General features: G+C 46.1%; 1 protein-coding gene across 3 annotated transcripts in view; it reads left to right on the top strand.

The window, feature by feature from the left end:
• The window catches only part of TTC7B (tetratricopeptide repeat domain 7B), a 336037-nt gene that overhangs the window by 138425 nt on the left and 171581 nt on the right, over nucleotides 1-26031 (top strand). For all 3 annotated transcript variants that reach the window (XM_029597785.1, XM_029597787.1, XM_029597786.1), the window contains exon 15: nucleotides 12677-12837. In XM_029597785.1, the coding sequence (XP_029453645.1) occupies nucleotides 12677-12837 (161 nt within the window). The remainder of the gene's footprint in view (nucleotides 1-12676; nucleotides 12838-26031) is intronic.

The following is a 26031-nucleotide window of genomic DNA, read 5'->3' as shown; positions in this document are numbered from 1 at the left end:
GTGCAAGGGCGTCTGCACTAAATTAGCCCTGACAATCAGGCCGATGCAGTACTGTGCGCTCCGGCGGAGGGCACTGTTAACCCGTGGTTGGACGTGCGTTTTTGATGCGCTAGTTTTACCCCTTATTCAGTAATAACGCGTCGAAAACGCGCGGCCAACCCCCCCGAAACTAATGGCCTGTATTCCCGCGTGATCCAGAAAGCAAAATGTACAGCCAAGCCGCACATTTACTTTCAGAAATTAGCGCCTACCCAAAGGTAGGCGCTAATTTCTGCCGGCACCGGGAAAGTGCACTTAATATCAGGGCGATATTAAGTCGGAGGTCCCAAAAGTAAAAAATAATTTAAAAAAAAAAAAAAAAAAAAAGTAAATCATCCTGCGGTTCACGGATTGAAAACCGGATGCTCAATTTTGCCGGTGTCCGGTTTCCAAACCCGTGGCTGTCAGCGGGTTTGAGAACCGACGCCAGCAAAATTGAGCGTCGGCTGTCAAACTCGCTGACAGCCGCCGCTCCTGTCCAGAAAGAGGCGCTAGGGACGCGCTAGTGTCCCTAGCGCCTCTTTTTACCATAGACCCTCATTTGAATACTAAATCGGGCGCTCGCCCACTCTCCCGCGACTTTTACTGTATCGGCCTGAAAGGAAGCAGATCCTAGCTCTCCGGTTGATGGAGCGTTTCCCTGTGTTCCTTGCAGGGGGCCGAGGAGGTGAAAGTGGTCATCGGTAGCAGTGGCCTGATGTCTTGCCTGAGAGACTGTGGGCACACGGGTGCCTGAGCTCGAGGAGCTGAGCGTGGCCGAGCAGGAAGCTGCAACTTGCTGAAGGTAGTGGGGGAGATGAGCGACTGTGCCAGTGAGAATGACTGGGCCTTTCAACGGTCCAAGGACAAGGTCGAGCAGGACAAAACTGTGCACTCCACAGGATCAGAAATACCTGCCAACCTGGAGACTATTGGAAAGGAAGTGCATGGGTAGGCTGGACAAGTGAAGAAAAGTCACAACTGATGGGAGCGCTGCTAGGAGAAGCTGTGTGGGGATTAATAAAACGCAGGAGTTCAAGCACATCTTTAAAACCCTCTACAGTCAAACAATACAAACATTTTTGTTTATAAAATTGATGCAAATTGTGGCTGGAAAACCTAAAAAAAAAATAATCTGTCTGGTACTCTCAGCTAAAACTTCTTCCTATGTGGGTGCACTAATGCTTAGGGCAGGATTAAATCCATAAATGACATTAGAAACATGATGGCAGAGAAAGACCCTATGGCCTGTCTAGCCTGCCCATCCATTTAATGTATCTACTCGTACCATTCCCATCACTCCCTCGGAGGTTCCCTGTATTTATTCTGTGCTTGCTTTGATTTCAGACACCGTTCTTGCCTCCACCAACTCCACTGGGAAAGCCGTTCCATGCATCCATACTCTTTTTATAAAGTAATGTTTCCTAAGAAATCTATTGGAACAGCTTTTTGTTGTGTCCGTCAGTGCCCGACGCCCTCTGTCCGCCCTCCTTACCTCTTTGGCGCCTCCCTCTCCTTCCGCGGGAAGATTGGCTGCCGCGGCGTGCATTGGCCGAGGACCCTCCGGCGTTCCCGGACCGGCTCGACGCTGCAACCACCATGTTTCCTGGAGGCCTAGGGGGGCGCGCGCGGCCCCGATTGAAGTACCAGCATTGGCGCGAACCTCGAGGGCGTCCCCCGAAGATGATGTCACCCGCGACGGATATTTAAGGTCTCAGAATTTGCTAACACATCGAGTTAGCAAGGGGTTTCACTACCTAAGCTACTCTGCCTCCTCGGACTTACCAGAGGTGCCCGCTCCTCGTGGACCTCACTCTCTCCTTGTTTTTTTCAGGTGACAGTCTGGAACCGGTACTCGCTCCTCGAGGGCCCTGATCCCAGACTTGCTCCGTTATACTTCTCTGCCTGGAAGTCTTCACTACCAACTATATCAGCCTCCTCAGTGAGTTACCATCATTCTCTCTGAGCTTTCCCTGGAACCAGTACTCGCTCCTCGAGGGCCCTTGTTTCCAGACTTGCTTCATATACTCTTCTACCTGGAAGTCAACACTACTAACTATATCAGCTACATCAGTAAATTGCCATCGTTCTCTCTGAGCTTTCCCTGGAACCAGGTACTCGCTCCTTGAGGGCCTATACTTTCTAGCTAATGGGCTTCATTGGGATATTGTGTGAGTGTTACCATCTGCATACCCTGCCTACTCACTATATTTCAGTCTCTCTTGAGCTCAGCCTCCAGGGATCGCGTTTCCAGTATCTGAGGGACTACAGCCCAGCCGGGCTTACCAGCTCACTACTGCCATCTCTGGTGGTTCAGTATACTGTCTAATAAAGAACTAGTGTGTGTCTGTCTCCTAACTCAGAGCCTGACCGGTGGTCCCTCTTGGGATCATCCCCCGGGGGCATGGTCATCTGCCACTGGTCCAAGGATCCACCCTCAACTCTCATATATAACTACAGATCTCGAATAGAGTGCTAACTACTATCTGATTGCTCCTCCCATCAGGCATCAGATCAATAACACTTTTAACATTGAAAAAGGTGACTATGATAAAATGAGGAAAATGGTTAGGAAAAAACTGAAAGGAGCAACTGCAAATGTTGAGTTTAGCTCAGGCATGGATGTTGTTTAAAAATACCATCTTGGAAGCCCAGAACAGCTGTATTCCACGCATTAGAAAAGGTGGAAGGAAAGCATGGTTAAAAGGTGAGATGAGAGAGGCTATAATATCGAAAAGAACATCCTTCAAGAAATGGAAAAGGGATCCAAATGTAGAAAACAGGAAACAGCATAAGCACTGGCAAGTCAGATGCAAAGCATTGATAAGGAAGTCAAAGAGAGAATTTGAAAAGAAGCTTGCTGTACAAGGGAAAACTTATAATAAAAACATTTTCAGGTACATTCGAGGTAAAAAGCCTGCGAGGGAGTCAGTTGGATCATTAGAAGATCAAAGGGTAAAAGGGGCACTTAGGAATGACAAAGCCATAGCAGAGAGACTAAATGAATTCTTTGCTTCGGTCTTCACAGAGGAAGAGATAAAGCAGATACACATGCCAGAAATGATATTCAAAGGTCATAATTCAGAGGAACTGAAACAAATCTCAGTGAACTTGGAAGATGTATTAGAGCAAATTGACAAAATAAAGAGTGGCAAATCACCTGAACCAGATGGTGTACATCCCAGAGTGCTGAAAGAACTGGAAAAAGAAATTGCAGACCTGCTATTGGAAATTTGTAAGCGATCACTAATATCTTGTTGTGTCCGTCGCTGCTCGACGCCCTCACTCCGCCCTCTTTACCTCTGTGGCGACTCCCTCCGGGTCTGATGGATGGCTGGCTACCGCTGTGTCTCCATGCTGTCTCCCTCCGGCGTCCCTGGACCGGCTCGAAGCTGCAACTCCGCCATCTTGTCCTGATGCCTAGGGTGCGCGTGCCCCCGACTCTTGTAACAGCAAGGGCACGAACCTCAGGGCTGTCCCCCTGAGATGACGTCATCTGCTTCCAATATTTAAAGGTCTTTGAAAACGCTAACAATCTGAGTTAGCAAGGGGTAAGGGGATTGCTTCGGCTACACCTCCCAAGCTACTCTGCCTCCTCGGACTTACCAGAGGTACCCACTCCTCGGGGGCCTCGCTCTTCTTTATTTTCAGATTATAGATAGGAACCGGTTCTCGCTCCTCGAGGACCCATGTTCCTGGACACTCTGAAGATTCTCTACTGCCTGGAAGCCAACACTGCTAGAAACAACTGTGAGCTTTCCCTAGAACCAGGTACTCGCTCCTCGAGGGCCTAATTCTTTCCAGCTCCTGAGCTTACTTGAGACCTTACGTGAGTTTTGTCATCTAGTTCTATTCATGAACTTTGCCTTCTCTACCTACTCACTTTCTATAGTTTCTCAACAGCTCAGCCATCCTGGGATCGTTGTTCCAATACCTGAGGGACTACAGTCCTGCCGGGCATATCAGCCTTCCCTCCATGTCCTCTGATGGGCAAGGTCATTCACAAGATCGAACGCCACAGAGGACTTGTCCTTCTGGTGGCCCCGGATTGGCCCAAACACCTGTGGTATGCAGACATGCGGAAGCTTCTGGTGGAGAGTCCCCTATGCCTCTCTCCACACAGGGACCTTCTCCAACAAGGTCCGATCCTTCACGAGGATAGGCGCCCGTTGCTAACTGCACGTTGTTAGGCGCCCGTTGCTAACCGCACGTTCATAGGCGCATGTTGATAGGCGCCTGTTGCTGGGCGCACGTGCATAGGCGCACGTTCATAGGCGCACGTTGATACGCGCACGTTGATAAGCGCAGATTGGTAGGCGCACATCTTCGCTCATATTACAAAGCGCAGACTCCAGCTGAGTTCACAGACGAGATGGAGCGTAAGAGAGCCCATGCGTCAGCAGAGCCGGCACCTCCAGAATCAGGCATAAGCCTCTGCTCTGCATGCAACCTCAGGGCCACTCAGAGCGAGGAAGCAGACTCCCTATGTGCCCAATGTGAAGAGGCCTTGGGAGTTCCAGGCCAGGACTGGTCGCAGCCCAGCGTACTTGCCAGTTCCTCAGGGAACACCCCCGACCTAGCAGGCAGCGGTGAGCTGCCAGGGAACCCGAGAGACCTGGTGCCCCAAAGGTCAGATCCTGCTTTGCTCTCCTGGGTGGAATGTCACAATGCAGTCCGCTCCCCGAACGGGTCCATATGTACCGAATGACCTGGCCCCTGGACCCTCAAGGCCTAGGCATGGCCACTCGCCACCCGGAAGCCCCACTTATGGGGATTCCGATTGCTCTGAGGAAGATGACGAGCCCCCCGAGGAGGGAGGACTTCCCTCAGGGATTGAACCCTATCGGACCATGAGGCATTTCTTTCTGAAAGAGGATCTCCCAGGCCTGATCTTACAATGCCTGTCGGAACTGGCTCTCCCGGGCCATGACATCCCAGGGGAACCTAGAACGAACCCCCTGTTGGAGGGCCTGCGCCAAATGACTCACCATTTTCCCCTCCTACGAGCAGCACAGCAGCTAATCGATTTGGAATGGATTGCGCCGGAGGCCTCATTCAAAGGGGGTCAGGCCTTGGCTGGCATGTACCCCTTAGACCCGGCAACCAAGGAGATGCTGGCGTGCCCCCAGGTAGATGCCATAGTTAGCGCAATTGTGAAGTGCACCACCATTCCGGTGGAAGGGGGGACGGCCCTCAAGGATACACATGACCGGCGCATGGACGCCATTCTGAAACACGCCTTTGAGGTGGCAGCCATGTCCCTACGAATTGCGACCTGCTGCACCGTGGTGACGCGTTCCTGTTTATCACAGGCTAGGAAGAAGAGATGGAATCAGCTCTCTCGTTCCTCACTGACGCAGCCTCCGACCTAGTCCGTACGGCAGCCAAGGGAGTGTCATCTTCAGTGGCAGCCAGGAGACAGCTCTGGCTAAGTAATTGGTCGGCCGACTCCTCCTCCAAGACACGTCTCACGAGAATGCCCTTTAAGGGATCCCTCCTGTTCGGCAGTGACCTCGAGAAACTGGCCAATAAATGGAGCGCCTCTCCATTACCCCGTCTACCAGAAGACAGGTCACGGAGGAGCCAGCGTCCCTTTCCTAGATCATCCAGAGGTAGAAACTCTCAGTGCTTCAACCCTTACAGGACTCGCTACCAAGCACCTCGTTCGCAGGCCAGGAACCAGTTATTTTGGACTAAGCGCAATAAGAGGGGAACCGGCTCGGGTTCGGGTCCCGGCCGTACCCCACAATGACAATCAGCCGACCCATCTGGGGGTAGCAGCCATAGGGGGCAGGCTAATCCTCTTCTACTGCAGGTGGGTCGAGATTACCTCGGACCAGTGGGTCCTCGCCATCATCCGAGAAGGGTATTACCTGGAGTTTCTTCAGCTCCTGCCGGACAAGTTTGTGGAATCTCCTTGTTCACCCCTCAAGAGGTCGGCACTAGAAGTTACCTTGCGGAGGCTCCTATCCCTAAAAGCCATAATCCCAGTGCCTGCAGGGGAGATAAATTCTGGGCATTATTCCATTTATTTCATAGTGCCCAAGAAGGAGGGCACTTTCAGGCCTGTCCTGGACCTCAAGTCAGTCAACCGGCACCTACGGGTCCCCAGCTTTCGCATGGAAACTCTGCGGTCTGTCAAAAATTCAGTACAGCCAGGGGAGTTTCTCACATCCCTAGATCTGTCAGAAGCCTACTTGCATATCCCAATCCATCGGGATCACCAGCACTATTTACGCTTCAAAGTCCTGAACCAACACTTCCAGTTCCGAGCTTTACCCTTTGGGTTAGCCACCGCGCCGCGGACCTTACCAAGGTCATAGTAGTAGTGGCGGCGTCACTCAGGAAGGAAGGAATCCTCGTCCATCCCTACCTGGACGATTGGCTGATCAGGACAAAGTCACCGGAGGAGAGCCACCAGGCAACCAACAGAGTTATAGCTCTTCTGGAAAGCCTAAGATGGGTAGTAAACTTGAACAAGAGTTCCCTACAGCCTTCTCAGTCGCTGGAATACCTAGGAGTCCGATTCGATACCCAGGAAGACGAGGTCAGCCTGACCTCCAAGAGAAGATCAAAGCTCCGGAATCGTCTGCAGGCCCTGCTGAGCGCCACCCGGCCCACAGCTTGGGATTACTTACAGGTCCTCGGCCTTATGGCATCCACTTTGGAGGTGATACCATGGGCGCGGGCTCATATGAGACCATTACAACGCGCCCCTATCTCGATGGTGCCCACGATCACAGAACTACTCCGTACACCTACCTCTACCAGCCAGAGTGCGGAATCAGCTACGGTGGTGGTTGCAGCCCGGCCACATGAGCTGAGGGTCAAGAATGTCTTCCCCAACCTGGACCCTGCTCACGACAGATGCCAGCCTGAACGGATGGGGAGCACACTGCGAAGAACTCACCGCCCAAGGCCGGTGGAACAGAGAAGAGTCGGGGTGGAACATAAACCGACTAGAGGCACGGGCAGTCAGGCTAGCCTGCCTGTGATTTGACCACAGACTTCGAAACAGAGCGGTCAGAGTGATGTCGGACAACGCCACCACAGTGGCATACATCAACCAACAGGTCGGTTGATGTATACCAGTATGGCATGTTCTTATGTTCTTATATTTGTACTTGGTAAATTTTGTATTTGTATATATTTTAGATATTGTTTTAAAAACAAATAACTTGAATGATTTACAATAAATAGTTAGAGACATGAATTTTTAATGCAAATCTATGCAGATTTACCACATTTTGAAAAATCTGCCGCACAATTTGCTAACTTGTAGAACAGAATCTTGACAAATCTGCTGCAGGAAGCCAGAGGACAATACATTTAGGATGTGCAGAAAGGCTGGTGTGTCGCCGTCAGTGACGCAAGCAGCGTCGGTCCTTCCCTAGCTTCTGGTGGCCATCATGCTGAGAAATAATTTGTTGCTGAGATCTGTTGTTGTGCTTGTTAATTTCCCTTTTTTGCCTTCCTGGTTTCAGAATGCCAGACAACTCTTCCTCATTTCATTGCTGATCTGTCACTGCATGTTGTTTTATTTCTGAAGATGTTTTGGAAGGATGTGAAATCCTTCACATGCTGCAGAATCTCAGCATTTTCTACCAGAGTTTAATCTGCAACCTGATTAGCTTTTCATTAGATTTTTAGCGACATTGTTTGCCTTTTGCACTGCACTTTCAGTGTCCTCCACTCGTGGTGTGCTGGTTATGATGTCATTTCACAGTGATGTAGCTTCACAGTTGGCATTGGGCCCGGATCTCTGCACAGGCTTAGTAGCCTGGTGCCTGGGGTGGAAAAGTTCCAAGGCCCACAATACAGCAACCTGTCACCTGTTAGATGATATAGTTAAGCGTCCTATTGAAGGAAGTGAGTTTTGCAGCCCTTGTTGGGTTGGGGAGATTCTTGGTGGTAGCCCACCAGTCACTTCTGCAGCTTTCAGTGTGCGGTGAAGGTCATAATACAAGACCTACGCCACCAAGACAGTACAGTCTCCTGCTCTGTGCCATGCTCACTGTTCGCTCTAAGCAATATGCAAGTGCACACAAGAAATCTTGATATTATTTGCATTATATTGGCTTGCAGAGCACAAATTTCACAAATAATCACAAAAGGTCAGATCACGTTTCCCCAGTTCTCAAATTTCTACACTGGCTACCCATATTTTATAGAATACAATACAAGACTTTATATCTTATTCATAAAGCTTTATACAATAATAAATCTAACTGGATGGATACAACACTCACCTTTCATTCATCAAAAAGAACTTTACATTCCACAAACACTGGCGGCCTCGAAATTCCCTCTCCTAAAAGATACCGTCTCATCTCAACAAGACAATGTGCCTTTTCAATTGCTGGCCCAGTACTACGGAATTCCCTATCAATTGATTTAAGACTTGAGCCTTCTTCACAATCTTTTAAAAAAAAACTGAAAACATGGCTTTTTCAAAAAGCATACACAACATGATATATCGTATTATTCTTCTAATCTCATTTTAACTATTTCTCATTACTTCTTTTTCACACTTTTTATTTTTTCTTCTCGTTTTACATTTAGTCTTCTCACTGTTATGATTATTACAATGTAACATTTCTAAATTTTTGTTATATGTACACCAATGTTATGATTCTAGTTGAATATCAGTATATAAAAAACAAATAAATAAATAAATACATTTGAACTTGGCTTATAAAAAGTTGCATAAAAAGAAGGAGGATAACCAATGGAACACCTTGATACTAGAATTCATATTGACAGGACAGATAAAACTGGTGGAGGGGGTGGCACTATATGTTAAGAATGCCGTAGAGTTAAGCAGAATAAAAGATCTGCAGGAAACAAATGCACTCTTCAATCCTTAAGGATAGAAATTCCAAGGGTAAAAGGGAGAAGTATAGTAGTGGAGATATACTACTGTACAGCTGACCAGGATGAAGAAACAGTCTGTAAAATGATAAGAGATTATTAGACTGGCTAGTAAAATGGGCAACATAATAATAACGGGAGACTTCAATTACCCAAGTACCCATCAGGACATGTAAGGGAGGTAAAGTTCCCAGGTGCCATCAATGACTGCTTCATGCAGCAGTTGGTCATGAAACCAATGAGAGGGAGAACAGCTTAGATTTAGTTCTTAGTGCATCTGGTGCAAGAGATAAAGGTGTTGGATCCACTTGGTAACAGTGATCATAATGTAATTACATTTGACATAATCACTGGAGGGCCAATACTGAGTTAAAATACTGTAGTAACATTTAACTGTAAATAAAGGAGAGTGATAAAATGAGGAAATTTGTTAGGAAAAAAAATTAAAAAGATCAATTCACAAGATTAAAAGCTTGCAGGAGTCATGGACATTGTTTAAAATTACGGTCTTGAGACCCAGACAAAATGTATTCCATGTATTAAAAAAGTTCGAAGGAAAACCAAACTGTAAGCAAGTTTAGGGGTGCAGGGACCTGTCTGCTAAAGGACGCTTCAAGTTGCCCTCCCACCTTACTTCAAGATCCTAAATCAAGAAAAAGACAACATGTTCGCCTCAGAAACAGACTTTTATTTATCAAATCTGGCAGGATATAGCATTTAGAAAATAATAATTCTTTTCTCTAACATCCTGGCCTCTAAACACCAGTTTTCCCTAAAGAAAGTTCTGTACCATGGGTGGTTTTAAAACATGCCATAAACCTTAGCCTGCTTAATATATTAATATTTATGGCTAACTTATTTACCCCTGTCCCAACTTCAATTGATTCTTCGCTGTTCACCTCTGAAGCTGACTCTGACTGGAGAGCTGGAGAATGTGAGCAGGGAATGAGACTTGCTTCTGGGGTTTGGTACTGACAGAGCTGGCGGTGATCCGGGAAGGATACTTGCGTCTGGCTTTGGGGCTTGCTCTCTCCCCTTACTGTCTCAGACTCCATGTCACTTTCTGCACCTGAGCTGGGCATCTCCTCTCTCCAGTCTGCTCTTCTAGTCTTCTCCCTCCTCGATAGCAGGGGGTGTTGGTTTGCTTAGGGCTCCCCTTTCGCTCTTCTGCTTCCTTTGGTTTCAGGGTTGCTCTCAGGGTTCATGCTTTCAGGGTCTCTCCTCCAGGGTTGCTTCCTCCTCCTTATTTGCCCCCCTGTCTTATACTTCCCAGCTGATAAGTATGCATAAGCTCATGCATAATCACATGGTGGGTGGAGGGTCTTTGCTGCATTGCAGGTCTTTTCAACCTTCCCATTTCTTGGGGGGGGGGGGGGGGGGGGGGGGAACTGCCACATTTGTATGCCAAGCTATATGCCAGAGTGATTTTCTCTGTCTCAGACAGCCCCCCTTCTTCCAAGGGTGGGGGGGGGGGGGTTTCTTTCTGACCTCTGGACTCTGTTGGCCGATCCATGACTCCTGCTTAGGGGCTTAGTTGCTGTATTGTCCTTCTGCCTTGGTCCTGTTTACACAGGTATTTACAAACAGGCTGAACACGTCCTTCAGTGTAAAGTTCATCTGGCCAAAGTTTCTTCTTTTTTCACTGAGACAGTGTTTTGCCTGTCAGTCTTGTCTTCATACTTCTTTGGCTATTAAGATTCATATTTGGTGCTTTCAGTGGTAAAACATGGGATACTATTAATGATGTTTTATGCTTTTAAAGATTTTTTATATAATTTTATTTGGTTTTATTTTTGAGTAATTATTTGATGCATTTTATTATCTGATTATTAATATGTATTATGTTATTATGTCACAGTGTTTGAAATGTAAACTGTTGTAATGGTCCTACTTAACGACGGTATATAAAAGCTGTTAAATAAATAAATAAATAAGACGACAGCTGGCGTGGTTTAATAGTGAGGTGAAGGATGCAATTAAAACCAAAAGGGCATCTTTCAAAAATGGAAAATAGAGCATATGTAAAAAAAAAAAAAAAAAAATTAAGTAGGCTAAGAGAGAATTTGAGAAGAAGCTTGCCATAGAAGTAAAAACAAGTAATAAAAACTTGTAATAAAAACTTTTTCAAATACATTTGAAACAAAAAGCCTGTGAGGGAGTCACTTGGGCCAGTAGAAGACCGAGGGGTTAAAGGGGTGTTTAGGCAGGACAAGGAAATAGGATCCTCTGGGAGAGCTGCGTCTTATCCACGCTCTCTTTTACCAGGTGGGATTTCGTCTCTTCATCTCTCCCGGCTCTGCTTGGCCTCCTGAAAAGGCCCAGCTGTATTGTTGGCGCCATGTGGGAATTTATCACTGAACCTCGTTTTAACAATGTTAACTACTTGTCCAGTGTTGCATGCACGACCAGCTCTGTATAAAAGCAAAGCATAGTAGTAGGAACTCTTCCATGCAGTATAACAACTGCTACACAGAGGAGATTAGTAAATCATGTTCAGCAGCATTCAGTATTGAAACTGGAAGAAATTAGATACTTACAGCTTAATAGTGAGCCCGGTTCATGTACTGTTCATTGCTGTATTTATTATAGTTTGTATGGAGTAATGTGATGAATAGAGCACTAGGTTATGCCGCCGTTAAAGTTGGGCGGTGGGGTGAGGGAGCTATCCCAAGGCCCACGTTCTTTCGGGGAGCAGCATTTTCTAAGACAGCTAGCGGAAGTCAATGATGGATCGGCACAGAGCCCATAAACCGACACTGATCACAGGCCCCGCCCCCTCACAAAGGAAACTCTGCAGGTGGGGGCGTGGCCTGTGAGCGCATGCCGGCTCACACTCCCCACATTTGAGTCCATTGTTGACTGCCGGTGCTAGCAGCTGAGCCCAGGACCAGCCCCAGCGGCATCCTTTCTGTTTTGAACCAGTCTGGTTGAGGGATGGAAGTAGATTCTTGCTGGTGTGTTTTTGGGGAAAGGCTTTCTGGTACGTGCTGGGGCCAACGAACATTAATCTGGGTCTGTGCCTACTGGTATGAATGTACTGAGGCTGTGTGACATTAAGCAGAACTGACTTTATAGTTCAATTTTTTGTGGGGCTGATATTCAACCGGCAGATAGCTGGATAAGTAGGACTTATCCGGCTATCTAGCAACTGCTGAATATCCGCTTAAGTTCAGCGGCCACTAGGTAGCCGGATAAAAGGTGAGTGGGCAATCGGTGGTTCGGGATGGCGCTACTTAGCCAGATAAGTAGCAATATTCAGCCTTAGCCGATAACTTATCTGGCTAAGTTAGACCTGCTATTGACCCCTGTATTGTTTGTATATTATATGTGGTTAATTTTGTGATGTATTTATTTGTATTGTCTGTTGATCTATGTTGTGATTTGTTGTGGTTGGGTCTTGGTATTGTTTGGGTCTTTTGCTCATGTGTGTTTGGTTTTCTTGATTTTATGGTTTAATTATACTGCCCATGTATGGCTATGGAGCAGTCTTTAATTCAATTTGTTGAGTTTGCATTCTGGGCATCTTATTTGGCTGGAGGTTTTTATTGTCAATAATTTAGATATTTTTCTTTTTTTATAGTTCTTGTTGGATTGTATTTTGTTCTACATTGTGTTGGTTTTATTGCGGTATTTTGTTATGCACTGTACTTGCTGATTTTCTTATTCGCTGGTATATTGTTTTGTCCTGTAAATCCCTTTGGGACTTTTTTGGATTGTGAAAGATAAAAGAAATTAAAATCGCCCTAGCTTATTTGTTGGTTTATTTTTTTAACACTTTGCCTGCCAGATTCCAGAAGCTTTGGGATATGTCCGTCAGGCTCTTCAACTGCAAGGGGATGATTCCAACTCTCTGCATCTCCTGGCGCTCCTGTTGTCGGCACAGAAACACTACCATGATGCTCTCAACATCATTGACATGGCCCTCAGTGAATATCCCGAAAACTTTATGTAAGTAAGAACCATGGTGCAAATACCCTCTTGTTTTAGAACCAGCATCTCGTTGCGTTTTGGTATTAGCTATAAAGCTTTGTGTCAACGAAGCATGTAAAGAAATTAATGAACAGATAAGATGAGGCTGGGTGTGGGTCAGACGGTAGGGCTGAAAGCCAAGAACCATATCATGCACTTGACTTCATGGTAACTGCCAGTGACATAGACTGCACCGTTCTACCACAGCCAGCTGCTCCCTCTGTGTCCTGTAGAATATTTAAGAAATAGCGACCGGTACTAATGAGCCCCTCTTGTCGGTCATCTTTCGGGTGAGTCCTTGTTTCTGACCCCTGGGAGCTACCATATTTAGAGCAGCGACACTCGATGGCTTCCGACAGAGCCAGGCCTGACACATTCTTGCAGTCTGTCTTGTGTCAGGACAGAACCAGAACAAGATGGCCCGATCCAGTGAACAGGAGGTTCCATGTGACTTTCTTGCCAACATGGCTGCTCCCAAGGGTTCAGGTAAAAATGCAGGGGAACAGCTGAAAGAATTTCAGGAATAATTTTAACTGAAACAGAGTTTTACATGCTTTTCAAATGTTGCATCACAGGAAATGGGCCTAGTTTGCTCTTAAGCCAGAGCTTTTGATAATGCCATTGTGTGAGGGAATAAACCTCTTCTATGTGCATGACCTCAGAGAAAGCAGGCTGAAGTGCTTTTGGAGCAGGAAATGTGTAGTCCTGACAGAAGGACAAAACCAAGGACAAATAGATTTAAATTCAGGGCTTAATTTGTAGATAAAAAGGAAGTGGAACTGTGGGGGGTGGGGGGGGGTGGAGGTAAGGTGGAGCAAAGCTAGATGCACGTTTGACTGGTGCAGAGGAGCAGGACCAGGGTTGGACGTGAAAACTGTCTCCAAAACACAGGTACTCTCTCAAGCACACACACACTTCAATGCATGCACTCTCTCTCTCAAGCCCACACACACATATTTCAGTGCATGCACTCTCTCTCAAGAACACACACACACATTTCAATGCATGCGCTCTCTCTCAAACACACACACACTTCAATACATGCACTCTCTCTCAAACACGCACACATGTCAATGCCTACACTCTCTCTCAAAAATGCACACACATCTAAATGCACTCTTCACACTTAGCATACTTGTTGAACACCGGTGGGTGAAGAGCAGCTAGGAGTTCAGCACTGGCGGAAACTGGGGTTGGAGGAGAAGGTGTGTAGAAAATATTGGCCCTTTTCTTTAATCACTTGCTCCACTCTACCCTGGTAATCCTAATCCTCCATCCTCAGATCCCATGAATGCCCCATTGATTCTTACTTCCACTCTGCCTCCCCCAGCCTCCTGATCCCTGCAATCCAGGAGGAGGAGGGAGAATGGATTAGCGAGCAGAGTGGCTCTTCTCTGCTCTGTTTACTCCAGGCTCACCCCCTTCACCTCTCTTCCCTGCAGGATGCCTGGAGGGGTCGGGCTGGAGCAGAACACCCCTGCTCCTCTGCCTCTTAAGCCTGAAAAGAAATGCCAGAACTGCGTTCCACCCCGTTCCCCCACAAATTAAGCCCTGTTTAAAATTCAAACAAAACCAGTTTTAACCTTTGGGGAGTTCAAATGGGAAATGATAACCGCTTCAGGGGTGGTTAATGGAGGAGGTCAGGACTGTATCCTCAAATCCCAGGCCTGTCCGCGGATCCTCGGTCTTCCCATCCTGCCTTCCGATCCCGGGTCTCCCATCCTGCCTTCCGATCCCGGGTCTCCCATCCTGCCTTCAGATCCCAGGTCTCCCATCCTGCCTTCAGATCCCGGGTCTGCCATCCTGTCCTTAGATCCCGGGTCTCCCATCCTGCCTTCAGATCCCAGGTGTGCCCTCCTGCCTTCAGATCCCGGGTCTCCCATCCTGCCTTCAGATCCCAGGTCTCCCATCCTGCCTTCAGATCCCGGGTCTCCCATCCTGTCCTTAGATCCCGGGTCTCCCATCCTGCCTTCAGATCCCAGGTGTGCCCTCCTGCCTTCAGATCCCGGGTCTCCCATCCTGCCTTCAGATCCCAGGTCTCCCATCCTGCCTTCAGATCCCGGGTCTCCCATCCTGCCTTCAGATCCCAGGTCTCCCATCCTGCCTTCAGATCCCGGGTCTCCCATCCTGCCTTCAGATCCCAGGTCTCCCATCCTGCCTTCAGATCCCAGGTGTGCCCTCTTGCCTTCAGATCCCAGGTCTCCCATCCTGCCTTCCGATCCCGGGTCTCCCATCCTGCCTTCAGATCCCGGGTCTCCCATCCTGCCTTCCGATCCCGGGTCTCCCATCCTGTCCTTAGATCCCGGGTCTCCCATCCTGCCTTCAGATCCCGGGTCTCCCATCCTGTCCTTAGATCCCGGGTCTCCCATCCTGCCTTCAGATCCCGGGTCTCCCATCCTGTCCTTAGATCCCGGGTCTCCCATCCTGCCTTCAGATCCCAGGTCTCCCATCCTGCCTTCAGATCCCGGGTCTCCCATCCTGCCTTCAGATCCCAGGTCTCCCATCCTGCCTTCAGATCCCAGGTGTGCCCTCTTGCCTTCAGATCCCAGGTCTCCCATCCTGCCTTCCGATCCCGGGTCTCCCATCCTGCCTTCAGATCCCGGGTCTCCCATCCTGCCTTCCGATCCCGGGTCTCCCATCCTGTCCTTAGATCCCGGGTCTCCCATCCTGCCTTCAGATCCCGGGTCTCCCATCCTGTCCTTAGATCCCGGGTCTCCCATCCTGCCTTCAGATCCCGGGTCTCCCATCCTGTCCTTAGATCCCGGGTCTCCCATCCTGTCCTTAGATCCCGGGTCTCCCATCCTGCCTTCAGATCCCGGGTCTCCCATCCTGCCTTCAGATCCCGGGTCTCCCATCCTGTCCTTAGATCCCGGGTCTCCCATCCTGCCTTCAGATCCCGGGTCTCCCATCCTGTCCTTAGATCCCGGGTCTCCCATCCTGCCTTCAGATCCCAGGTCTCCCATCCTGCCTTCAGATCCCGGGTCTCCCATCCTGCCTTCAGATCCCGGGTCTCCCATCCTGCCTTCAGATCCTGGATCTGCCCCTCCTGCTCTCAGATCCCAGGGCTCTCCTACCATCAAATCCCAGGTCTTCCCTTCCTGTCCTCAGATCCCGGGTCTCCCATCCTGCCTTCAGATCCTGGATCTGCCCCTCCTGCTCTCAGATCCCAGGGCTCTCCTCCTACCATCAAATCCCAGGTCTTCCCTTCCTGTCCTCAGATCCCGGGTCTCCCATCCTGCCCTCAGTTCTAGGTTCTGCCCCTCCTGCTCGGAGTCCATGTCTGCTTCTACTTCCGCATTGCTCCAACTTGCTCCTGTTCCCAGGACCCCTTCCTTTCTCTACCCCTTTAAGTAGTTTTCTTTTTTGATTTTGCTGTCCGCTGTAAAATGCTGTTACCTAGATTGCATTGGAATGCTTGCAGCAGTATAACTATCCTTCAAATTACTTTGTCCCAAAGCAACGAACGTCAAGCAGCACTGACTGAATTATCAAGAAGGCTCCTCACCCAGTAAAAATGTTGCTAGCAGGAATTTGTTATGGGTTTGAAAGTGGCTTGGTTTTGATTGCAAATAGTGCTACCCTGATCATAAAACTGCATAAGAACATAAGAACCTGCCATACTGGGTCAGACCAAGGGTCCCTCAAGCCCAGCATCCTGTTTCCAACAGTGGCCAAACCAGGCCATAAGAACCTGGCAGGATCCCAAGGGGTAGACAGATTCCAAACTGCATATTCCAAGAATAAGCAGTGGATTTCTGCAACCCTACCTTAATAATTGTTAATTGATTTTTCTCCAGGAACTTGTCCAAACCTTTTTTAAACGCAGCTATACTAATAGCTTTCACCACCTCCTCTGGCAATGAATTCCAGAGTTTAATTCTGCGTTGAGTAAAAAATATTTTCTCTTATTAGTTTTAAATTATTACCCAGTAACTTCATTGTGTGTTTCCTGGTCTTTGTATTTTTTGAAAGAGTAAACAACTGATTAATGGTAACTTGTTCCATTCTGCTCATTATTTCATGGACCTCTATCATATCTCCCCTCATCCGTCTGTTCTCCAAGCTGAAGAGTCCTAACCTCTTTAGCCTTTCTTCATAGGGGAATCGTTCCATCCCCTTTATCATTTTGGTTGCCCTTCTCTGTATCTTTTCTAATTCTGCTATATCTTTTTTGAGATGTGACCAGAACTTCACACAATACTCAAGATGAGGCTGCAATATGGAGGGAAACAGAGGCATTATGATATTCTCCGTTTTATTTTCCATCCCTTTCCTAATAATCCCTAGAATTCTATTTGCATTCTTGGCTGCTGCTGCACACTGAACAGAAGATTTCAATGTATTTTCAACGATGACACCTGGATCCTTTTCCTGAGTGGTGACTCCTAATGTGGAACCTTGTATTTTGTAGCTATAATTTGGGTTTCTCTTCCCTAAGTGCATCACTTTGCACTTATCTACATTAAATTTCATTTGCTGTTTACATGCCCAGTCTCCCAGTTTTGCAATGTCCTCTTGCAATTTCTCACAGTCCCCTTGTGATTTGACAACTTTGAATAATTGTGTGTCTTTGGCACATTTGATCACCTCACTTGTTTCCATTTCCAGGTCATTTATACATATATTAAAAAGCAGCGGTCCCAGAACAGATCCCTGGGGCACTCCACTATCCACCTTTTTCCATTGGGAAAATTTATCATTTAGCCCTACTCTCTGTTTTCTATCTTTTAACCAGTTCCCAATCCACAGTAGGACACTGCCTCCATCCCACAAGTTTCTAAATTTCTAAGAAGTATCTCATAAGGGACTTTGTCAAATGCCTTCTGGAAATCCAGATACACTATATCAACTGGTTCAGCTTTATCCACAGCTTTATTTAACCCTCAAAAAAATGTAGCAAATTTGTAAGGCAAGTCTTCCTTTGGCTAAATCCATTTTGGCTTTGTCTCATTAAACTATGCTTATCTCTGTGTTCAGCAATTTTGTTCTTTACGATAGTTTCTACCATTTTGCCTAGCACAGACATCAGACTCACTGATCTGTAGTTTCCTGGATCACCCCTTGATCCCTTTTTAAAAATTGCCATTACATTGGCAACCTTCTTCAGGTACCATAGATGATGTTATTGATAGGTTACAAATTTACAATAACAGGTCTGCAATTTCATTTCTCAGTTCTTTCAGCATGCTGGGATGTATACCATCTGGTCCAGGTGATTTGCTATTCTTTAGTTTGTCAGTTTGCCTTAGTACATCTTCCATGTTCACTGAGATTTGTTTCAATTCCTCTGAATCATGACCTTTGAATAGCATGTCTGGCATGAATATCTGCCTTACGTCTTCCTCAGTGAAGACCGAAGCAAAGAATTCATTTAGTCTCTCTGCCTTGGCTTTGTCATCCCTAAGTGCCCCTTTTACCCCTTGATCATCTAATGATCCAACTGACTCCCTCACAGGCTTTTTACCTCGAATGTACCTGAAATCGTTTTTTTGTTGTTTTATTTTATTTTATTTTTATTGCAGTTTCTCTTGCTTGTAATATGGGTTTTCATCTCAAATCGTACATGAAGTAAAGAAAATAGCATTCTTCTACTATTAAGCATAAAATAATCATGAAACCCACAATTTACAAAGATAATGGGGAGGGAGCTGAAAACAGAGCGTACATATTTTGTAATAATACTTGTAAACCATTGAACGTTTAAGTCCCACCTCTATCTACTTAACCAGTTAACTAGTGGATTCTAACAACATCCTTAGCTGATCTGGTTCATGAAAAACATATCTGGCATTCCTGTAGTTCACTAGGCATCTACACAGATAACATAAGGTAAAATGTCCACTTTTAGCCAAGACTTCAGGTCGTAATGCAAGGAATTTCTTCCTTCTGTTTTGTGTGACCCTAGTGAGGTCTGGGAAGACCCATATCTTCTGACCATGGAAAAGCAATGAGCGAGATCTGAAATTTTTTTTTAATATATTATCTCTATCTGATTGAAATGTAAATGAAACTAATAATGTTCCTCTATTTACTATTTCCATCTCCTGTGAACTCTGCAGAAACTCAGACAATTTCAAATTCAGATCATCTCCTTTTGTAGATGTTCCTGCTTTCACTTCCTCCTGTTGGAATCTCTCCTGCGGAATTTGGTTCCCTTTATTTCCCTGTGGCAAATAAAATGCTTTGCTTATAATTGGCATATAAGCTTCTGGCATTTTAAGTATTTGGCGAACATAGTTTTTAAACAGTTCAGTCGGTGCCATCTGTGGTATTACAGGGAAATTTAAAATCCGTATATGTATATTATATTTTATATATATATATATATATGTATATGTATATTATTCTCAAGATATTCCAGCTTTTTATTATTCATTTGATCTGACTGAATTAAATTAGTTTGCACAAGTTCCATTTTTTTCAGTTTCGTCTCCACTTCAATAATTTTTGCTCTTGGTGTTCCAATATATCAGAATTTTTCTTCAAGGTGTTATTAGTTTCCATTACAACCCCTGTAAGGGTTGTAACAGCTTTTTCTAGCCTCACTATCGCTCCCCATAAAGTATCCATTGTGATATTAGCAGGTTTAAGATTCAAAATCTTATCACTAAGAATGTTGGAAGTTCCTCCAATAGAACTTGGACTCACTGTTTCGACAGGGCCAAGAGATATTCTGCTTCGGTCTTCTGGCGTCGATGTAGTCATTTTTTTCAAATTGCTTAGGTAATGGCGTCTTTGCTGCAGCCTCCAGCTCTTCTTCAATTCCAGGTAATACACCAATACTCCCGGCTCTCTCTTCCTCAGTTTGCCAAGTTCTACTGCTCACTTGGAGCTCCTTCATTGCTGGAGCATCTATTTTCCCGACCACTCCAGGAGGTGTTGATGTTGCCGGTGCCATAGCAGGGAGACTCCGCTCTAAGTCCCCCTCCAAAGCGGCTTTCACACCGGGTGTTTGAGCGGGGCTCGCTGACAAACATTCCTCGATTTTGTTCTACATCATTTCAGGTAACTTGGTCTCTAAAGGCTCAGCTCCCTTAAGTTTTGCCTTGCGCTTTGTTTGAGGCATCACGGCAAAGATACAAGGAAATCTTTCCGAGGCAAGAGGAGCGTTTGCAGCGTGTTGTTCAATGGGCAGCCATATTGCTTCCCTCCCGAAATCATTTTTTTAATGAGTTTTTGCTTCCACAGCAAGCTTCTTTTTAAATTCTCTCTTTTCCTTCCTTAAGAACATAAGAACATAAGAAATTGCCATGCTGGGTCAGACCAAGGGTCCATCAAGCCCAGCATCCTGTTTCCAACAGAGGCCAATCCAGGCCATAAGAACCTGGCAAGTACCCAAACACCAAGAAGATCCCATGCTACTGATGCAATTAATAGCAGTGGCTATTCCCTAAGTAAACTTGATTAATAGCCATTAATGGACTTCTCCTCCAAGAACTTATCCAAACCTTTTTTGAACCCAGCTACACTTTGCATCTGACTTGCCAGTGCTTATGCTGTTTTCTGTTTTCTTCATTCGGATCCATTTAACATTTCTTGAAAGATGTTCTTTTAGCTATTAGAGCCTCTCTTATCTCGCGTTTTAATCATGCCGGTAGTTGTTTAACCTTCTTTCCACCTTTTCTATTCCTGGAAGCCCTGTTCTGGGCTTCCAAGATGGTATTTTTAAACAACGTCCGTGCTTGAGCTAAACTCTTAACCTTTGCAGTTGCTCCTTTCAGTTTTTTCCTAACCATTTTCCTCCTCCTTTTAACATAGTCACCTTTTTGAAAGTTAAATGCTGTCATAATAGATTCCTTTTTTGAGCCCCCTGTAATGAAGTCAAATTTGATAATGTTGTGATCACTATGGCTCCAACACTGTTATTGCTTGCACGAAATCCTGTGTTCCACTAAGGACTAGGTCTAAAATGGTTTCCCCTCTCACTGGTTCTTGTACCAGCTGCCCCATGAAGTAGTCATTTATTTCATCTAGGAACTTTACTTCTCTAGCATGTCCTGATACAATATTCACCCAATCAATACTGAGGTAATTGAAATCACCCATTGTTACTGTACTGCTGATTTTGTTAGCTTCCCTAATTTCTTTTAGCATTTCATTGTCTGTTAGTTTTATTTATTTATTTATTTAGGGTTTTTATATACCGGCATTCGAGAACGCAGTCCCATCATGCTGGTTCACATTAAAACAAGTGTGCATCGTAAACAAAACTAAAACAATGGTGCGGAAAAAGGCAGTTACAAATAACAGGGAGATTCATTCTGGCCAGGTGGATGGTAATACACCCCCATTACTATTTTATTCCCCTTTTCACCTGGAATTTCTATCAAAAAGGATTCAACATTGCATTTTGTTTCCTGCAGAACTTTTATCCTGTTTGACTCAATGCTCTTTTTAACATATAGTGCCACCCCTTCACCAATTTGATCCATTCTATCATTTTGATATAATTTGTACCCTGGTATTACAGTGTCCCAATGATTATCCTCCTTCCACCAGGTCTCTGAGAAGTCAATTATAACTAGTGCTATATAATCTAACTCTCCCATCTTATTTTTTAGACTTTTAGCATTTGTATACAGACATTTCAAAGTATGTTTTTGTTTGTATTAACAACTTGTTCATCAGTTGACGGGGTAATTTGGAATCTTTCTGCACTTTACTTAAATGCCAAAGTGGACCAGGTGTCTTTATTGCAGCCTCTCTACTGGGATGCCCTGTTTTCCCTGTTCTCTTAGAATCTTTCAAAGATGCATCATTACGAGTCATGCGCTTCTGAATGACTGTCAGCTTTCCCCCATCATTTAGTTTAAAAGCTGCGCTATCTCCATTTTAAAGCTTAAGTCCGGATTTTAAAAGACATGCGTGTGTAAAAACTAGGATTTACCTGCATGGCTGGGCCTCGCACACACCATGTGCATTTTAAAATGGGCTCGGCCGCGCATGTAAACCCCAGTGCGCACACAAGTGCCGGGCCTCTCCGAAGGGATGGGCGGGGGGTGCGGGCCAGGACTGCGCCGTTCTACATTGTCCCGGGGAGGCGTGCACCGACAGACGGCCAGCGCGTGCAGATCACTTCTGCTCCAGAGGAGCAATAAAATAAAAACAAAAAAAGGGTGGGGAGGAGAGGGGAAGTGGGAGAAAGTTTAGGTAGGGGGGGTTGGGAAGTTCCCTCCCAGTCCGCACTTTAATTGGGACTGGGGAACTGGGGGAGGCCTGATTGCGTCGCCGCGCGTATTAATCGAAAATGTGCCTGCCCCTGCGCGCATCGCCTGCACAGACGTGCGCGGATTATAAAATCCGGTGCACGTGTGCGTGCGGCCATCAGATTTAATAACGTGCACGCGCATCCATGTGCACGCGCCAGGAACCAGGGCGCGCGCTGCTTTAAAAATTGACCCCATAGCGCCAGTAGCCTGGTTCCACTCTGGTTAAGGTGGAGCCCATCCTTTCGGAAAAGGTTCCCCCTTCCCCAAGACGAAGCCCAGACCCTAACAAATCTAGAACCCTCTTCCCTGCACCATCGTCTCATCCACCCATTGAGACTCCGGAGCTCTGCATGTGGACCGGGGAGCGTTTCTGAGAATGCCGGATCTCAGCTTTCTACCTAGGAGCCTAAATTTGGCTTCCAGAACCTCCCTCCTGCACTTTCCTTTGTCGTGGGTACCCACATGTACCAAGACAGCCGGCTCCTCCCCAGCACTGTCTAAAATTCTCTCTATGTGATGCTTGAGGTCCGCCACCTTCGTGTTAGGAAGGAAAGTTACCAAGCAATGGCGTGATAGTTACTACCCTTGAGAGAAACATGGGGGTATCCTCAGGGAGCGACAGACACTACTGTAAGAAGCTTGCTGGCAGACTGGATGGGCCATCTGATCCTTTTCTGTCGTCATTACTATGTTACTTAGGGGGGGGTCATTTTTCAAAACGCGATGGGCCAGTATCGCGCGTGTTAGGGCCTTATCGTGTGCGATAGCGCCCCAACGCGCCCAATAGCGACCACATTGCGGCAATATAATTTAAATGAGGGGAGGGGGATTGGGCGGGATTTAAAAAAATTGGGGGCCGGTTGCGCTGCAATAGCGCTGGAAATAGCTGCACCTTTTGCATGGCGCTACGGGGGCGATAGCGTGCCCCGCAAACGCGATGCAGCGGGGTGCACACCATCAAACCCCCCCCCCCCCCCCCCCCCCCCCACCCACAGCTCTTCATTCCGCTATTTTTATAGCGGAATGAAAAATCCTACGGGATGTTTGTTAAGGCTGCAGTGCCTCAAGCTTGGGCATTAGTTCGAGAGCTTCTGATTGTGGCTGTGCCGACTTGTAATGTCAGCAGAAGCCGTCCTTGTCGATTACCTCCCTAGAAATGCACCTAGAATTAATGTTTTCTTTCCGTGTATAAAATACAAGAGCAGAGTTAATTTTGCTTGGTAAAACTATGCCTTTAGGATCTCTTTCCCCTCTCCCCTCAAGAAAAAAAACAGAACAGACAAAGGTGTCTTGATCATCTGGAACTCGCCTGCCCTAATTGGCACCCATGAGTAATCTTTCTGTAGCTCAGAGTGGGATAAATTGAAGGGCCGTCAGCAGCAGACGCACATTAAAGTGGAGTCTGCATACGGTTTTAGCAGAAGCTGCATTATGCAGAAGGACTGTCCTAGCCGAAGAGCAGACAGACTGGTTCCGGTTTCACTTGCAGCCCTGTGTGTCACCCGAGTGCCGCTGCCCTCTCCAGCTTTATTTAAGGTGCCGGTGCATCTCACTTACTTTGAATGTGATTTCTAGGGCTATTTTAAGCACTGGGTTGTTGACACTTAACTCTTGTATTGTTCTGCTTTGGCACTGGCTGTCTGGTCAGCTAGTGAGCCCTTCCCAGTTTACCTGCCCAAGCCAGACATAGTGCCATGGCGATGGCCTTCCCAGCCTCGCTAAACTGTGTTCCCTTCCTCCAAGGATCTCGTGTTAATTACTTGTGTCTTTGACTGCCACAGAAAAATCGAATGCTTGTGTTATTTTCTCCTGCAGTAAAGATTGTTACTACAGACACTGTGTAGATTTTGGGGCAGTAGTCTCACTAGGTGCCCTGTTCACTCAAATTTGTTACCCCAATTGTTTTAATGCTCTTCATTTCCCCTGGGATTTACTGAATTACGGGTTATATCAAAGGGTCAACCCGTGCCAGAAGGAGAGAAACGTCTGGGGATTGCTTCTGCCCCGGAGGGACTCTGAGGCTCCAACTGGAGGGTAAAGGGGAGCATCCAAAGAATGGGGGTGAGCAGTAGGGGTGATGTGTAGGTATTGGGTCAGGGAGGTTGTTAGCCAAGTGGGCTATAGACCGGTGAGCCTGACTTCAGTGCCAGGAAAAATCGTGAAAACTGTTATAAAGAATAAAATCACAGAACATTTAGATAGACTTGGTTTGATGAGACACAGCCAACATGGATTTATCCAAGGCAAGTCTTGCCTCACAAATAACCTACATTTTTATGAAGGGGTTAATAAGCATGTAGATAAAGGTAAACCGGTAGATGTGGTGTATTTGAAGGGGTTAATAAGCATGTAGATAAAGGTAAACCGGTAGATGTGGTGTATTTGGATTTTCAGAAGGCGTTTGACAAAGTTCCTCATGAGAGGCTTTTAAGAAAATTTAAAAAGTCATGAGATAGGAGGCAATGTCCTTTTGTAGATTGCAAACTGGTTAAAAGACAGGAAACAGAGAGTAGGATTAAATGGTCAATTTTCTCAGTGGAAAAGGGTAAACAGTGGAGTGCCTCAAGGATCTATACTTGGACCAGTACTTTTTAATATATTTATAAATGATTTGGAAAGGGGCACGATGAGTGAGGTGATCAAATTTGCAGATGACACAAAATTATGCAGAGTAGTTAAATCTCAAACGGATTGTGAACAATTGCAGGAGGACCTTCTGAGACTTCCAAATGGCAGATGAAATTTAATGTGGACAAGTGCAAGGTGTTGTATATAGAGAAAAATAACCCTTGCTGTAGTTACACGATGTTGGGCTCCATATTAGGAGTTACCACCCAGGAAAGACTCCGTGAGCTGCGGCAACCAAAAAAGCAAACAGAATATTAGGAAGGTAATGGTGAATAAAACAGAAAATATCTTAATGCCTCTGTATCGCTCCATAGTGAGACCGCACCTTGAATACTGTGTACAATTCTGGTCGCCGGATCTCAAAAAAAATATAGTTGCACTAGAGAAAGTGCTGAGAAGGGTGACCAAAATGATAAGTGGCATGGAACGGCTGCCCTATGAAGAAAGGCTGAAGAGGTTAAGGCTGTTCAGCTTGGAGAAGAGACGACTAAGGGGGGGATATGATAGAGGTCTACAAAATCATGAAAGGACTTGAACAAGTTAGTATAAATTGGTTATTTTCCCTCTCGGATATTTGAAGGACTAGGGAGCACTCCATGAAGTTAGCAAGTAGCTCATTTAAACAAATAAAAGAAAATTCTTTTTCACTCTGCGCATAGTTAAGCGCTGGAATTTATTGCCAGAGGATGTGGTTACATCAGTTAGTGTGACTGCATTTAAAAAAGGTTTGTAAAAGGTCCTAGAGCAGAAGTCCATAAACTGCTATTAATGAATAAGGAATAGTAGCTTGAGATCCATTTAATGTTTGGGTACTTGCCAGGTTCTTATGGCCTGGATTGGCCAATGGAAATAGGATGATGGGCTTGATGGATCGTTGGTCTGACCCAGTATGGCATAGCTTATGTTCTTATGTTCTAATAATGTTACGTATGTTTGGGGGTTGTGCCAAGAAAGATTTATGTGGGCAGGGAGTGGAGGCTGTAACTCAGGCTACCTGCCCCTTTAAAGATCCTGGGGCAGGGTCCTAGTTTACCAGCAGGTGCTCTTGGGGAGTGTTTACTCCTTTAAGCCTTTCCAAGGCTTATCGCTGATCATGAGGTTTATCATGATCCATGTTGAGCCTTTTTATATTAATCTATTTGCATATGATGCAGCTCATTAATTTTTGTTGCATAACCTACCACTTTTTTGGCATTATTGACAGCATTACCATTAACACGTGTTAAACCACCAAATTTGGCATGAAACCACTACTTAATACAGACATTCCCAACCTTTTTAATGTCCTGGCACTCCTGGCACACAACGCCTTCACTATCACCACCTTCTCTTCTTT

This window comes from Rhinatrema bivittatum, chromosome 4, assembly GCF_901001135.1.
Source record: "Rhinatrema bivittatum chromosome 4, aRhiBiv1.1, whole genome shotgun sequence".
In the NCBI taxonomy this organism is placed as follows: Eukaryota; Metazoa; Chordata; class Amphibia; order Gymnophiona; family Rhinatrematidae; genus Rhinatrema; species Rhinatrema bivittatum.
The sequence above is the reverse complement of the archived record's forward strand: the minus strand, read 5'-3'. Positions and strand labels throughout refer to the sequence as shown.